Source organism: Eutrigla gurnardus (genome assembly GCF_963514095.1).
Source record: "Eutrigla gurnardus genome assembly, chromosome: 10".
NCBI lineage: Eukaryota > Metazoa > Chordata > Actinopteri > Perciformes > Triglidae > Eutrigla > Eutrigla gurnardus.
In genome coordinates, this window is record NC_139924.1 from 7,655,652 (window position 1) to 7,671,940 (window position 16,289).

The following is a 16,289-nucleotide window of genomic DNA, read 5'->3' on the forward strand; positions in this document are numbered from 1 at the left end:
TGGATGGGTTTGGGGCAATGCATATGGAATACAGTGTTGTTGGACCTCTGACAGCTGTGTGGAATTGATGAAAAACAGTATAATATGGGACCTTTAATGAAGAAACGTGCTGAAAGTATGGGGCACATCAAAGTTGGTAGCATTCATTCCCTGGGGACCATGCATCTCTGTTGAGGCTTTGTGTATCATATCAGTGATTTGCCATGTGAGTGTTGTACCCTCAATGCCTTCATTACAATTCATTCTTCAGACTGGGAATACTCCAACTATTCTGTGGCTTCAGTAAATGAAAACATGTTTAGCTTCATTACTGCAGCTGATGAATATTACTGTTTACGTCGATGTAAACTGACAGTCTGTCGTAAAGTACAAATTAGCTGTAATCCATATCTAATCGCATAACATTGCTTTTTATGTTACGGCCAGAGGCCAGGGTCACGTCACAGAATTGCAACAAGTAAAATCGCCTTCATCTTGCCTCTGTCGTGATTAATAGCAATATTTTGTTCAGTGTCATCCAAAAATAGTCACCTAAAAAATAATTTCAAGAGAGTAAGTATCCCAATCCAGAGACTGATAAAGCTAAAACAGGTTAGAGTAACAGTAAATTGATATTCAAGGCAAGGGAATTGTGTGATTCAGTTAGTCAGCATTGAAGGTCTCACTAGTCCCCTAAAGACATCTGGGATTATGTTGGTGTTTATTCTCAATTAATAAAGTAACAAAGTAATAAAGAAACAAAGTTGGCTAATTCCTTTTGAGCCTCAAGCTATTTTGGACCTCTTAGGAAATGCAATTAGCAGGCAAATTGTCTGAACTTAATGAAATCCCCGGTAAGAGAGGAGAGAATGTTTGTTGTCAGCGCAGAGCAACATGGAAATGGAGCTGAATCAGCGAAATACACTCAAAGTCACTTTAAGAAACATGACTGAGCAGTTATCTCCAAATGAATTCAATCGGGGGAAATACAACTAATGGCATAATGCAGACCATGTGACCATGACTCGGATCAATACCCAGCAGCAATGACGACATTACAGTAACCCATTGATAAACGCTAAAAAAGCTCTGTTGAATTGTAAAGACGAGAGAGAGAGAGAGAGAGAGAGAGAGAGAGAGAGAGAGAGAGAGAGAGAGAGAGAGAGAGAGAGAGGGAGGGAGAGAGAGAGAGGGAGAGAGGGAGAGGGAGAGGGAGAGAGAGAGAGAGAGGGAGAGAGAGGGAGGGAGAGAGGGAGGTGTGTGCTGAAGCCCGTCTGTGTGCTCAGTCAGTCCGGGAGACAGAGGGAGCAGCCGGGTCACCTTTCAGCGCTACCTTAAAGACCCGACATGATGTTTCCCTTTTGATTTGGATTAGTCCGCCAGCGAGAGTGAGCGTGAAGTCGGCTGGAGATGAACTGTGAACGTCGGTCTCAGAGCATTCATGATACGAGTCGGCGCGTTTCCTCCGTCACCATCCACATGAGAAGTTCGACCGGAGCCGGCTGAAGGGAGGCAGACGCTCTTTCCGATTGGCTGTTTAATCTTCGTAGTTCAAGCAACCGGAACGGCTGTTTCACAGAGACACCGAGGTAATTCATGCTTTTTGTTTGCTATCCCAAATTAATTATTAAGATTTTTTTTTATCATGGTGTGTCGTCACATTTTTATTTTTATTCGAGTAGCAATATTAAATGAAAGGCCAATGATCCCTCTTTAAAACATTTCCATCCAACTGAGAATTATTTTTTCCTTCTTTTTTTATTCTTGAAAACGCAACTATGACACACTGCTTCGTGAACTGTGCACTAAGTGTATGTAGTTATCAGTGAAAGAGATGTAAGATGAAATTCTCCACAAGGCATCTGCTGTGCCTGCAGGGCATGCGGGTTCATGCAGGATCTACTTCAGTTTATATCTGACACTTTGATAGAGATAAGTGCCACAAGTATCACTCAGATAATTGTGGCTCTTAAAAATGAAGGTCTAAAAAACAACCTTTAATTGAATAATCTAAATTAAAGTTTCCATATGTAGCCTATAGGCTACAGTTGCCTTATATATAACCAGAGCCATCTTCATACAAATGTTTACTGAGGTCCTTTAACTCTTTTACCCAACTATAGTACAATAATCATCTGAATAAATAATCTAAACAAATGTATAGGAATAATTTAAGATGGCACCACTAACACCTGCACTAGTGAGGAGAGATTATTGAAATGATGTTCAAACTGATGTGGAGCTGATGTGGTAATGTTGTGTGGATGACACCAACTGGACCCCATTTACCCAAACCTTTTCCTCAACCCCCCAACCACAAAATATTATTCTAAACCTAATCACCTTTAATCTACATTTTAAACCCAATCTCCCAGTTTCCTGGTTGGTGGTTCCTGAATGCAAGAGAGTGTTTGACCCTGTTGGCTATATACAGTATATATATGTATATACTGTATATAAATATATGTACTCCACAACTCCGACACCTTTACTTACCTTTCACATTATAGTTTCCGTACCCTTCCTGTCCACTGTATCTGCAGTTGTGATTTTAAAGTGTGTGATACACTGAAGGACACACAAAATGTTCCTACTTCCTCAAACTAACTAAATTATTTGAAATTCTTCTGGATCTGCTGGATATGACGTCATCACAAAGCTGAAAACTGTTTTCTGTGGTACAGGATGGAACCTACAGCAGTAAAATGCAAAGTACATTAATGCAGCAGTAATATTAATCAAGAAACATCTAATAGCAAAACACCAACAGAGGCATTATATTCTTACTTTTGATACTTTTTTAAAATACTGGTGATATAACTTAAATACTTTTACTGAATGTAGGACTTTTACCTGTAGTATTTTCATAGTGTGGTGTTGTGGCCATTTGTCCTTCAAACAAATCATAATCAAAGGGCCACCGACGCACCACGGGGAGGTGGCGTATGCAGGCAAAAGAAGTGAATCGTCCATCCAAGTTTTGGTGTTTTTTGATGGTTTATTTTCCAACAAGCAAGCAAACAAAAGAACAAAGGATTGCTCCGGCTGCCTCTCTAGCGCTGGTAAAAAAAAACAACCCATAGGCCCACCCAGGTGCATTCTGGCCCTATACCTGCCTATATTATCTCAGGTGCACACAGTTTTACCCAATTCAAAACACAATACTTAAAAACTGAATATGCTCTTAACTAAACAAATAATTAGCAAAGAACATACATCCAAAGATCTGAATAAACAAACTTCTAGAATAGACCACCAAACCAATAATACTCATTAATAAACCACCCACCAAATACTAACAACAGATAAATGGCTCCTACAGTGTGGTATTAGTACTTTTATTTTAGATCTGAATACTGCTTCCACTACTGGCTTTAAGTCGTTTTTTTTGTTTGATTGCTGCAAGTGAATGGAATACATCTTAGTTTATTTAATATTATGTGTGTAGCGGCGTCCAAAATTCCAAAAAAGAAGGCCGTGGGCGGCGTGGGTTCGGCTTGAAGACTTACGCACCAAACACAGTTTAAGTTCCAGGGTTTTATTCCAAAAATTCCATTTAAACACAAAAGCTCTTAATCATTCCATCTTCCATCTCCAAAGCATTCCATATTGCCTGCGATTTGTGTATGTGTGTGGTAAAAATCATTTTTTTTGTCCACCCGCCCCACAATGTTTGCCCAACACTTCACCCAACCCGCACTCAATCATTCAAGCCTCTCAAATACCTGCAGCCGTGCGCAGGTAGGCGTCACCGAACCCAGACCCACGGTGATAAAAAAGAAAAAACACAGAATTGGCCATTACATTCCGGCCCCTAATTCTTGAAACAAGTAATTATAAACGGAATGGCCATAACACATTACTATGTGACAATTACCTACGTCAATTGTATGATCCCATCATGCATGATTCAATACTTACGTATATACATGGCACACATACAAGTTTCCCCCCTTTTTTTTTTTTTAAACAAAGGCTTCAGAGTCCATGATTTCAAATACAAAAACTTTTAGTCCAAAAAATAAGAAAAATTAATCCTCTTCTTCTTCTTGAATCTTCAAATGTTTCTTCCAGATGTGTGCATAATGGTTTGTGTAAAAATGTGTGGACTGTGTGTGTGTCGATGTCAAGGCCTCAATGTCATTAGGATCTTCAGAGGAGGCAGTGATTGGACGGTCGTTCAGTATGGCCTCCGTTTCACAGAAGACTGTCTGCAGGGCTTCATCATCTAGGAGTTGCTGGTTAGTTATAGAGCATAGTACTCTTTTAATGTCTTTAACCAAGCGTTCCCATACACCACCATGGTGGGCTCCATAGGGAGGGTTAAAAGACCACTTAATACCATCCTGCATCAGAGTGTTCTGTATTTTACTTTGGTTCAGCTCCAGGATGGCTTGTTTCAACTCACGGTTTGTGCTGACAAAGTTGGTTCCGTTATCCGACCGGATTTCTTCCACTTGCCCTCTGCGGCAGATGAATCTCCTGATGGCGTTTATGCAGGAATCTGTATTGAGAGAATGTGCCACCTCTAGGTGTATTGCACGACAAGTTAAGCATGTAAAAAGGACCCCATACCTTTTGATTACACCTCTGCCCTTCTTTACTTCTATGGGCCCAAAGTAGTCTAGGCCAACATGTGTGAATGGCGGGGAATCCGCTGAAACTCTGTCACCAGGAAGATCAGACATTTTTTGCTCACCCGGTCTCTGGCGCTGCTTTTTACATACCATACACTCTCTGATGATTTTTCTGGCCGCTGCATTTGCGTGAAGGATCCAGTACTGTCGTCGTAGAGTGGAGAGCATATGATTTCTTCCCCTGTGCCCGACTTTACTGTGTACATGCTGCAGAATGAGCTTGGAGACATGGGCTGTGTCCGAAATCACTCCCTACTCCCTATATAGTGCACTATATAGGGAGTTCGCCATTTTGTAGGGGTGTCCGAATGTGTAGTGAGCATTACTATTCCCTATATAGTGCACTCAAAGTTTCCCACAATGCATCGTGAAAAGTAGTGTACAGCCGATGGTCACTAGCCGAGCAAATTTTACCATCATGCATTGCGCTGAAAGACAAATCGCGAAGGGACGAGAGGAGAGAGAGCAGGAAAAAGCGGAGGAAATATGAATAATCGTACAATAATAAATGTTAATATTTAATATATGTATTGCAGAGCAGAACAAGACGACACAAACGGCCAAAGTGTGATGTTTTCCTTTATTTACTTAAAAAAAACGCGATATATATTAATTATTTATATATGACTTTGGGCGAGCGGCGGCCGGCCGGCGCCCGGCGACAGGCTGCAGGGGCCGGCGACAGTTGGCGGTGGCTGGCGGCGGTGGTGGTCGCGGCGGCCGGTGATAGGCGGCGACAGTTGGCGGTGGCCGTGGCGGCCGGCCGGCCGGCGATAAGCTGCAGTGGCCAGCGACAGGCGCCGGTGGCCGTGGCGGCCGGCCGGCCGGCGATAAGCTGCAGTGGCCGGCGACAGGCCGACGAGGCGGCGGCCGGCCGACGAGGCGGCGGCGGGGTCTTCGTCTGTCAAAGACCGTCACTCAAACCAAAGCGCCGTATGACAGTCTGAAAACTATAAAGATGCGGAGATGAGGGACAGATTGTGGCGAGCGATCGCCGAGGAGTTTGGGATCGGGGACGGACTGCAGCCTGTTCAGGTCTGGTGGATCGCGGAGATGTGGGGTGCCGGTAGTGCTGCAACCTGGTCCTGAAGTCCACCTGGACCCGATCGGGATCGTTGAAAATAAAAATAGCAGTGAGGACGATGTAGTGATCGTCTCATTATTGAAAATTATTTTTTTCTCAAGAAATGAGACGGCCACGGAAACCCCTTATTGCTGGAGGACTCGTTCTTTTGGTTTTGTAAATTTTCGCAACGAATATGTATTAAAAAATAATTATCCTGGTAATTTCTCTGCGTGACACTAGGCGAATTCGACTTGATGTAGCCGCCTGCAGCGCGCTACCTAACGTGATGGATTGTGGGTTGAAAGCGATGCATGATGGCTAGAATTAGGCTTGTTTCGAATCAAGCATGCGCATGCATTTGCCTCGCAAAACAAGGCATTCTGGGAAAAAAACGTCACAAATGCTGGTGATAACTTCCCTTTGCGACATGTCACATGACTTTAAAAACTTGCGGTATCTCCAGGGTACCTCCCTTCGCATGCTTTTCTCTGCAGATGGTCTGAAATAAGTGCGGACATAAGACACTCCCCTCAACGTTGCCCTAGTTGGTTAGAATTATCACGTGGTATTTCCCACGTGAGAAAATTCCTCAGCCTCCGTCAACAACGGGACTTCAAATGCCTCGGCTCGAGTTCATCAGCGACGAAGAAAGCCAGTGCCACTGGGCAGGCCATATTCTTTGTGCAAAGTCCGTGAAGTTTCCCCATGGCGCGATAGTTTTTGTTATGTATACAATTATTAATAAAGTTTAAATTAAAAAAAAAAAAAAAAAAGTCCGTGAAGTGCACCTGTGTCCGACTTGACGTGGTGGGAACTTGGCGTGTTTATGACGAGTTCCGGCGGATCCTCTCAAGTCTCGTGCATGCATCGGCGCAAATGCATGCGATCCGAAACGCGCCCATTGTGTCCGACTTAGCAGCCGACTGCAAAGACGTCACAGGGTTGCGACCATATCACGTGACCCAAAACATTGCGGGAACAAGTTTTTAAGAGGCGCTTCTTGCAGCGCTTCTTGCAGCGCTTGGCAGCGCGGTCCACGGTGGCTGCAACCGGCTTGTCCTCACCTCCGCTACAGTGGAATGGTTCTCATTGGTTAAAAGTTCAATGACGTGTGTTCAGGTCCGCACTCGGCGGCCACCTTGTGGTGAAATGATACTTTTTATTTTGGTCGCATTGATCTCATGGCTTGATCTAAAGTTCCGTGCATTGTGTTGTTAGTAGGCCTATTATATGTGAGGTCTGGTTAATACAAACATAGAATGAAATCAAATATACTGAGAAAAAATAATGCCTTCCACATGTTGCCTTGCGTGTGTGTGTGTGTGTGTATGTATGTATTTATGTATATATGTATGTGTGTGTGTAATATATATATATATATATATATATATATATATATATATATATATATATATATATATATATATAAATAAAACATATCCTCTTTGGTTTGCTGCTGTTTTCTATCGCTTGAGCACCATAGTCACGTTGACTTTGTTGTCCGACTTGACAGCGTTTGGCTGCCGTCTCTTTTAGAGCCCGCCCCCTCAGACACCTGCAGCTCTCGTCGGCGTGGCAAGTCAAGTCAAGTCAAGCCAAGACCATCCCGAACAAGCCTACTTAAGAGCCGTTGGCGGAATCTGACACGTATTAATTATGCGTCAGGACAACGTCATCAACGGCGCCGAAAGAAATCCCCCGAGTAGTGTCCGAAAGTGTTTTTTCATTTTGCCTTTGAGTCCACTATATAGTGCCCTCCATAGAACTACCCTATATAGGGAGTAGGGAGTAGGGAATGATTTCGGACACAGCGATGGTTTTCTTTTGGTAATATTGCAGGATGCTTCGTTTCCTCAGGTAAAGCTGACCTGCTCAGCCGGCCACCCACTCTCAACACATTATCAATAACAACGGGGTCGAGTTTGTACAGGTGACTAGATTTTTTCACGCTACCAGATTTCAATGCAGCTATTTCTCTGGAATAATGTTTACTTTGTATGAAGCGCACTATAGCCTCCTCTGCCAAGGACAGGTCATCAGTTGTGAGTGGTGAGCATGTTTTCTTTTTCTGATTCATTTATCTATACAAATAAAGTTGCCTTGCCTTGATTTCCAGGGTTTATATTTTGTTTCAGCTTCGTCCTTAGAATGGTTTTCAGTTTCAAAATCCAAGCCACGGCTCTCTTAAGCCTGGTCCAACTGGAGAAGTATGTCAGCAGCTTAGTGGTGGGGCATACCTCTTCAGCTTGTACTGCGTAGGAAAATACCTTCTCCCTCACCTCTGGGTCAGCATCCAAATGGAGCGATGCTTCATCCACGCTTGCAGGCCACTCACACTCAGCTTTTCTGAGAAAGTCAGGACCAATAATCCAGGTTGCGGATTTCAGGAAGGGGCCAACTTTGACACCTCGGGATGCGGCATCTGCAGGATTCAGCTTGGAGCAAATATGTCTCCACTGACAGACTGTGGAGAGAGCTCTAATGATTGAAACTCTATTAGCCACGTACGTCTTAAAGCGAGTAGTTGTATTTGCAATGTACTTCAGGACGGTCATGCTGTCAGACCAAAAGACAGACTCGCTGAGGTTGAACTCCAGTTGTTTAGACAGCATCTTGTCCAGGCGCACCGCTACAACTGCTGCAGCCAGCTCCAGGCGTGGAATGGTGACTTGCTTAAGTGGTGCCACTCTTGCTTTACCTGTAACTAAGGCAACACACACTTCCTCCTTGCTGTTGGTTAGACGCAGGTATGATACAGCACCAAATCCAACTTCACTGGCGTCACAAAAGTGATGCAGCTGTGCCATTTTTGTCTTTCCAAATTTGTTGGGTGTGAAACATCTTCTTACACTAAATGTGTGTAACAGATTTAAGTCATCCACCCACCTTTGCCATGCTTGTGCCATCTCTGGTGGTATTGCCTCATCCCACCCCAACTTCATTTTGCACAGATGTTGCAAAATCAGTTTTGCAGGAAGGATGACTGGACTTAAAAAGCCCAGTGGGTCGTAAATGGAGCTCACACTTGACAGAATTCCACACCTTGTCAGCGGTTTGTGTTTGTTCAGGATGCTGAAGGTGAAGGAATCCTGTTCAACATCCCACTGGACGCCCAGAGCTCTTTCCATGGGGAGCTGGTCCCGGCTCAGGTCGGGTGTTTTCACGCCACTGGCTCGATCTGCTTCAGGGATCTCAGATAGAACAGAGCGGTTATTGCATATCCATTTATTGAGCTTGAACCCTCCTTTCGCACATACCTCAGTGAGTTTCTGGTAGAGAGAGAGAGCCTGCTCGTTGGAGTCGACTGACTTGAGGGCATCATCAACATAGAAACTATTTCTGATTGTGCTGATAACCTCCTCTGGATACAGATGTTCATTATCCTCAGCGGTTTTCAACAGAGCATATGTAGCACAACTCGGGGACGACACTGCTCCAAAGATGTGGACTAACATCCTGTGCTCAGCAAGTTCTTTGGTAATGTCACCGTCGGGCCACCATAGAAAGCGTAAGAAATTAACATGTTCTTCTGCCACCCTGACTTGGTGAAACATCCCTTTGACGTCGGTCATAAGGGCTATTTGACCCTGACGGAAGCGGATGAGCACGCCTAGCAGGGTGTTTGTCAGGTCAGGCCCTTGGAGGAGCTGTTTGTTCAATGAGGTTCCTGCAAAGGTAGCAGCACAATCATACACCACACGTAATTTTTTCTTGCGGGGGTGATACACTCCATGATGCGGTATGTACCACACCTTTCCTTTTTCATGCTCCAACTGATCTGGTGATATGATCTCTGAGTACCCTTCCAAACTAACTTCTTGCATGAAGCTTTTGTACTCCTCAAAAAATGCCTCATCTCTTTTGAACCTTTTCAGCAGGTGTTGCGCCCTCTGCTAGGCAACTTGTTTGTTGTTGGGCATTTTCACATCAGCATCACGAAATGGTAACTTCAGGTAGTAGTGACCATTATTGAGAGTCGCTGAGCTTGACAGTATATCCATAAATTGTTTGTCTTCCTCAGACATTTCAGCATTTTCGTCACAATGTTGTTCCACAAAATCTTGATTGTACTGCCTGATTAACATTTCCTCCAGGTTGCCTAAAGAAATGCGGTTCACCTGCACAGCAGCATCAGGGACAGCAGCGCCATAATCATCATGACCGAGTGGGCCATTGATAACCCACCCAAGACGAGTCTGGACAGCATAGGGTCCGTTACCCTCACTGTTTACTATTTTCCAGGGTTCCAGCGCTTTGGGAGCATTTGCACCAATCAGCTGTCCAATATATGCATCAATTGGCGTTATTTCCACTTCTTTTAGGTAAGGCCATTTTTTCAGGTCTTCTTTTTTGGGTATGTTGTCTTTGGTGACAGGGATTGACTTTTGAGTGTATACATCAGGTAGCAGCAAATAGTTATTGTCCTTCAAAGCAGCTATTTCCAAACCAGAGATCTTATAGCTTGTCACAGGCTTCTCCTGCCCCATTGTCTTCAGTAATATGCCCACCTTTTGTCCAGGTGCATGCAGCTGGGCCATTAAAGACTCAGTACAAAATGTTGCTGAGCTGCCTGGGTCGAGAAAAGCACATGTCTCAATCACTTTTGTTCCTTCGTTTAGTTTCACCTTAACTGGCAGAACAGACAGTGAACATTCCTTTCCACCGGCCCCAGTATAGCCTTCAGGATCCCGTTCCTGACAGTTCTTGCTTATGTGTCCTTTCGTTAAGCATCCAAAGCACACACCTTTGCTCTTTAGGAACTCAACCTTCTCTTTGTTTGGTTTCTTTTTGAATGCTCTACATTTATCAAGAATGTGGCTTTTGCTGCAAAACAGGCACAGGCTTTCATTACCATTTGTCGTCTGTTGACTGGACTGGTTTGAGAGTATTTTCATGTCACTCTGCTGTGACACATGAGCAACAGAGGTGGCAAAGCTGCTGCTTTTGACTTTTCCAGCTGATTTGAATAATGACGTTACTTTCGGGGACATTGTTATTTTTACTTTTGAGTTTTGACTTTCACAAAAGACAGGATCCATTGCAGCACTCACATGTTTTTCCAGGAAGTTGAGAAGATCTTTAAATTCCACTTTGCGTTTCTGTTCCTCTCGGATGCTCCACACTTTCATTCTCCAGCCCTCACGCAGTCGGAATGGCAGCTTGGAGACAAACACCTTCATGTGTGATGAGTTTTCCAATTCATCAAGAAATCCTGCTTCCTCCATTGTATTGTAACTTGTTCTCAGAAAGAATGTGTATGATCTTAATGCCATGATGTCCTCTGCTTTCAGAACTGGCCAATACAGCGCCTTATCCAGGAATGCAGCAGTAATTTTCACACTGCTTCCAAAGTTCCATTCCAACTGTCTTTTAGCCTCTCCAAGTGCTGTTTTGGGGTTCATGTGCATACAGCTCTGCACCAGTTTTTTGGGCTGTCCAGAAGTAAATTGTTCCAAATAATAAAGCTTGTCCTGCAAATCATCGGTTTTTGTCTCAATACCCTGCTCAAATGCCTTTAAAAAAGATCTGAATTGCAGGGGGTCACCATCAAAATGAGTATTTGTATGGGGGGTAAAAGTGACTGTCTTTGCTGCTTAATTAGCATTTCAGTTATCTTATTTTGCCTGCGCATTGCTTTAGCTAAATCACTTTGATCGCTGTTACTGCTGACGCTATGTTGGAGATGTCGGGTTTTAGCTTTACTTTTTGCGTGCGTTGTGGGCGGAGCGGCTGAAGTAGAAGGCTCAACAGTAGAGAGAGGAATAGGAGCTGGTGAAACTTTTATCTGCCTTTTAACTGGTCCAGCAGGTATGAATTTAGTAGATGAAGAGGACGTGGACACTGCTCTTCTCGGCGTGTCCAATTGATCTCCAAACACCTGCATCTTTGCCCTTGAGATAGCCAACTTTGTTTTCACAGCCAGTGTCTCTTTTTTAGCTTTTAACTGAGCCTCCTCCAGCTCAAGCGCATGCTTTTCCTTTAACGCCTCTGCCTGCCCCTGCAGAGTTGCTTGCTCTAGCCTAGCATGGAATTCTATTGCAGTAGCGGCTTTGCTTTTTCTAGAAGTACTGGAAGATCCACTGCATGCTTTAGAGCCATTGGATTGTACATTATGAGCTGCTTGTGAGACACTGTCGCCCGGAGTTACATCATCACTTTGGCAGAATGCGGGGTCGAAAGCAGGCAACACCTGGTGCTTCTTCACATTTTATCCGCGCTTCAATCAGACTGATAAACTCTCTGTAGTTTATTAATTTGGGTTCGTACCAGTCTGCGTGATCCGCTTCTCTTTCCTCTTCTTCCAGTAGACTTTGCACAGCAACCTGCAGCTCCATGAACTCCTTGAGCAGACGATGGAAAGTTTCCATTTGCTCTTGTACCACAAGCATGGATTCATCCTTATCAACCAAGCCATTAATTTCGTTCTTCTTTCTTGTCAGGGCGCAGAGTTTCCCTCTCCGTGCTTTAATCGCATGCAAAAGTCTTTGTTCCTTTTCCAACTCATCCTTCTCCGACTCCTGGTCACTCATAATGTTTAAACACAAAATCCGTTAGGAAAAAATCAAAAGAATGTTATCAAACAGAAAAGTCTCTGATTTTTCTTCTCTACAAGTTTTTAAACAATTAAATTAGGTCCGTCCCGACGTTGCGGCTCAATAGCAAAAAAAAAAAAGCGCCTTCTTAATTCGGCTTCCAAACTTCCAGCATTCCAATTAAGAAGAGAAAGGTTGCCCAAAATCCCAAAAAAAGATTTTTACTTAGTGTAGCGGCCTTCGTCGACTTCCAAAATTCCAAAAAAGAAGGCCGTGGGCGGCGTGGGTTCGGCTTGAAGACTTACGCACCAAACACAGTTTAAGTTCCAGGGTTTTATTCCAAAAATTCCATTTAAACACAAAAGCTCTTAATCATTCCATCTTCCATCTCCAAAGCATTCCATATTGCCTGCGATTTGTGTATGTGTGTGGTAAAAATCTTTTTTTTTGTCCACCCGCCCCACACTGTTTGCCCAACACTTCACCCAACCCGCACTCAATCATTCAAGCCTCTCAAATACCTGCAGCCGTGCGCAGGTAGGCGTCACCGAGCCCAGACCCACGGTGATAAAAAAGAAAAAACACAGAATTGGCCATTACAATGTGTATGAACAAGGATGTTGGTGTTGCCAATGGCTACTGCAGTCCTGCTCTACACGTCTCAGAAAAGTTAATAATACTGTCGTCTCCATCATCAACCTATAACCACTGCCCTTCAAGAGCATGCTGTTTATTCAGCAGGGAGCTCAGTCATCACCCAAGTGATATTGTAAATGATATATGTACATACACAAAGAAAACATTTAAAATTGTATTTCACCAGTTTATTTAAAGGTCCCATATTATGAAAAACACTGGGGCGATGCATATCGAAAACTGGGGCGATGCATATCGAAAACAGTGTTGTTGGACCTCTGACAGCTGAGTGAAATTGATGAAAAACAGTATAGTATGGGACCTTTAAGTTTAAATGACAGTATCCAGAAGTGGCTTACAGGAAATAGTATAGTAATAATAGCATTTGTTTTTTGTCATTTTGTACATTTGTTGTGTGACAGGAACAGAATACACTCAGTGTTGTCATTATATCAGAGCGATGAACTGTCACAGAACTTGCTTGTCTTGATTCTTCAAAAGATAATAATAGTATCACATGACATTCATATAGTATATCATTCCGATATTTCATTCATCTATAATAAGGAAGTGATGCAAGAGCAGGCCATCCTAAAATCACCCACTTTTATCCCTGCTGCGGTGACTAAGTTAGAATCTGAATATAAAAGTCTAGAAAGGACATCCAAGTGATCAATTAAATGTTGTTTGATATCGTACTTAATGGGAATTAGAGAATGAGATTCAAATTCAAAGATCGGTGGTACACAAGGAAAAAGCAGTGAAGTACTGCCTCATATCGGCCTACTTAAAGCTGCTGCTGGTCTAATTCCTTGAAAGTAGGTCAAACCTGTTGTGATTAGCCAGCTCTGGCCTTCAAGACAGAAAAATCATTCAGGAAGAAATCCAAATGCGTTACAATTGGCACCAGGGCCAGTGTCATTGACAGAAGTGGTGATGCTAATGCGGTTGTGTTCTTCCCTGCATGGCAAACACTAATCAAGTCCCCTTGAGCAATTACATTCACTGTTTTACACAACTTCTGGGAACGGACTGTGGGAGGAGAGGCCAATATGGTAAATAAGTAAGATGAATGTGACCAGTTAGACAAAATTATTACTTGAAAGGGAGAGGAAGAGGTGGAAGGAAACAAAAGAAATGAAGTATAAAAGCACCACCAGAAGACTTTTACAGTTAGACAGCTGCTACCAGCTGTTGATTTTACATCTGAAATATATAGAATCACTTTGCAACTCTATTGAGGAAAATTAAGTCGCAATCTAAGGGATCAGATCAGAAAACATAGGGGCATCGTTCCATACTTTTCATGGATTGTAAGAATAGGAAGCTAAACAGCAACTTCTGCTTTTCACAGCACGCTGAATGGTCAGCAGCATATGTGAGTGTTTTCCGTGATGCCCTTTTTTTCTTAGTTGGAGCCACTCTGGTGACCATGATGTCAGTACAGCTCAGCTTGTGGTGGCACGATCATGCTTTGGCCCTGTTCACAAGCCTGCATGGATACTGCACAGGCTTCCTCAGGAATCCCTGCTGCAAATGCATGATGGGACAGACTCACAGGCATAACACCTAAAGTGGGTTAAAGTGGTTAAGGTGCAGCACATGTACATCATCCAGTGGTTGTATTTTTGCGAAATACTGCCTATGGCATAACTATGTGGCACACAATGGAATGACTTCCTTTATGTATTTATTTCTTTCCATTATACCTTTAATATTCCTACGTAAAATGCACATTTATTCCACACGTTTTAAAAGGTCCTCTTTAGTAGATGTGGTTTAAGATCACACACATTCAAGTCACATGCTGGTAGTTACCAGTTAAACAGTAAATCCAAGTATGTGGTTGTGATATGTAAGAATGTTGGGCTCCCAGTTTTGGCACAAGCTTCATAGTTTACTGGAAATGAAAACATTTTTGCTTTGAAGTAAGTGCATATGTCACCTGTGCCATGACAATCTTAAGTTGTGATTTAAGATCACGGACTGTTCTTTTGTGCGTTTGTGTGTCAGTTCCCCCTCTGCTGGCTGACGAAGACGTGCTTCTGTTGTTGTGCAGAGGATGAGAAATGGGTCACATGCTTGAATTATCCATTTGCAGGGTTGCATGCATCAGTGCCAAGAAATTGCATTACGTGGGAGACTTCTGCTAAGGAGACACAGAGACGTTACTGAAGGATGGAGACGGGAGCTGAGCAAGGACGCGCACAGAGGAACGGACAGCAACGCTCGGCGCCCTGCACCAGCCTGAAGGTACGGAAAAGTCTGGGATGGAGAAGTTCTAGTTGACACCTATTTCTCTGGGAGATGCTGTGTGTGTGTGTGTGTGTGTGTGTGTGTGTGTGTGTGTGTGTGTGTGTGTGTGTGTGTGTGTGTGTGTGTGTGTGTGTGTGTGTGTGTGAGTGTGTGTGTTTTGGAAGAGGGGTCACATGCTCTCTAAGAATGTAGGCTTGCATGTGTAGAGACCTGTACTAAGTAACTTATAACTAAATTACAGTCATTTCCACAAGCATGACGTGTGCGATGTCCATGAGGGATGCTGGTGTTTGTAACCTGAGACCGTTCTGTCTTAATAATAGCCAGACATTTGTAAGGTACTTCACTTCATCAATACACTGTGGAAGTCTGATACAAGGCTTTGCATTATTGTAGCGGATTTGACATCAGCGTGGCATGTCCTAACATTTTTTTTACTGGTTTCCAGTAAGTTGCTTCTAGATACTGGAAATGCCCACGTGTACACGTGTTTAACAGGAAAGCAGTGTATATATCGCCACTTGTATGTATTGCTTTGCAATGCTGAGGCTTCCTTCCTTCCTTTTGCTCAAGTGTTGGAAGAGCAGTTGTCATAACAATCTCACCGCCGGGAGATCATTCAGCACGTCAAGGCCTTCTCATCCAGACGCATTCTTGACCTGAGAAAGAGCAATTGACAAAGCATTTACTAGGTATTCAGCATTTGTTGATCATATCACATCTTCATGATGTTAGCATATGATGAGCAGAACTGAGTTGATTTCCTGACTTTATGACTGATATGACTTGTGTTTTTGGGCATAGCTGATATTAGAAAAATGACAGGAAAAGAGGGAACAGAGAGATGAGGAATGGATGTTAATGGAAGAATTGGTCTGTGGTCAGCACCTTAACCCGAGGCCAGTAATTCCCAAAGACTGGGTCAGGACCCAGAGGTGGGTCGCAGACGATTCTATCATGGTCTACCCTACATTTGCATAATTCTATCAGCATTTAGCTCTGCAGTACAGCTTTGACATACGAGGGAGCCTGAACATTCATATTGTCCTGATATGTGTGGCACATAATGTACTATGAAAAACTAGCATACATTCTGGTCTCATTTATCAAGTATTTAATGTTGTCAACAACACACGCATGAAACGTGTCCTGATTCCTGAAATGTTTATCTCTTCAGAACGT

At 43.3% G+C, this 16,289-nt stretch overlaps 1 protein-coding gene across 1 annotated transcript in view; it reads left to right on the plus strand.

The window, feature by feature from the left end:
* Nucleotides 1-1,289: 1,289 nt before the first annotated feature.
* Nucleotides 1,290-16,289, plus strand: part of LOC311020371 (solute carrier organic anion transporter family member 1C1-like) — a 36,287-nt gene continuing 21,287 nt past the window's right edge. Inside the window, exons 1-2 of the mRNA XM_084020369.1 lie at nt 1,290-1,568; nt 14,953-15,104. Coding sequence (XP_083876495.1) covers nt 15,030-15,104 — 75 coding nt within the window. The 5' untranslated portion in view covers nt 1,290-1,568; nt 14,953-15,029. The remainder of the gene's footprint in view (nt 1,569-14,952; nt 15,105-16,289) is intronic.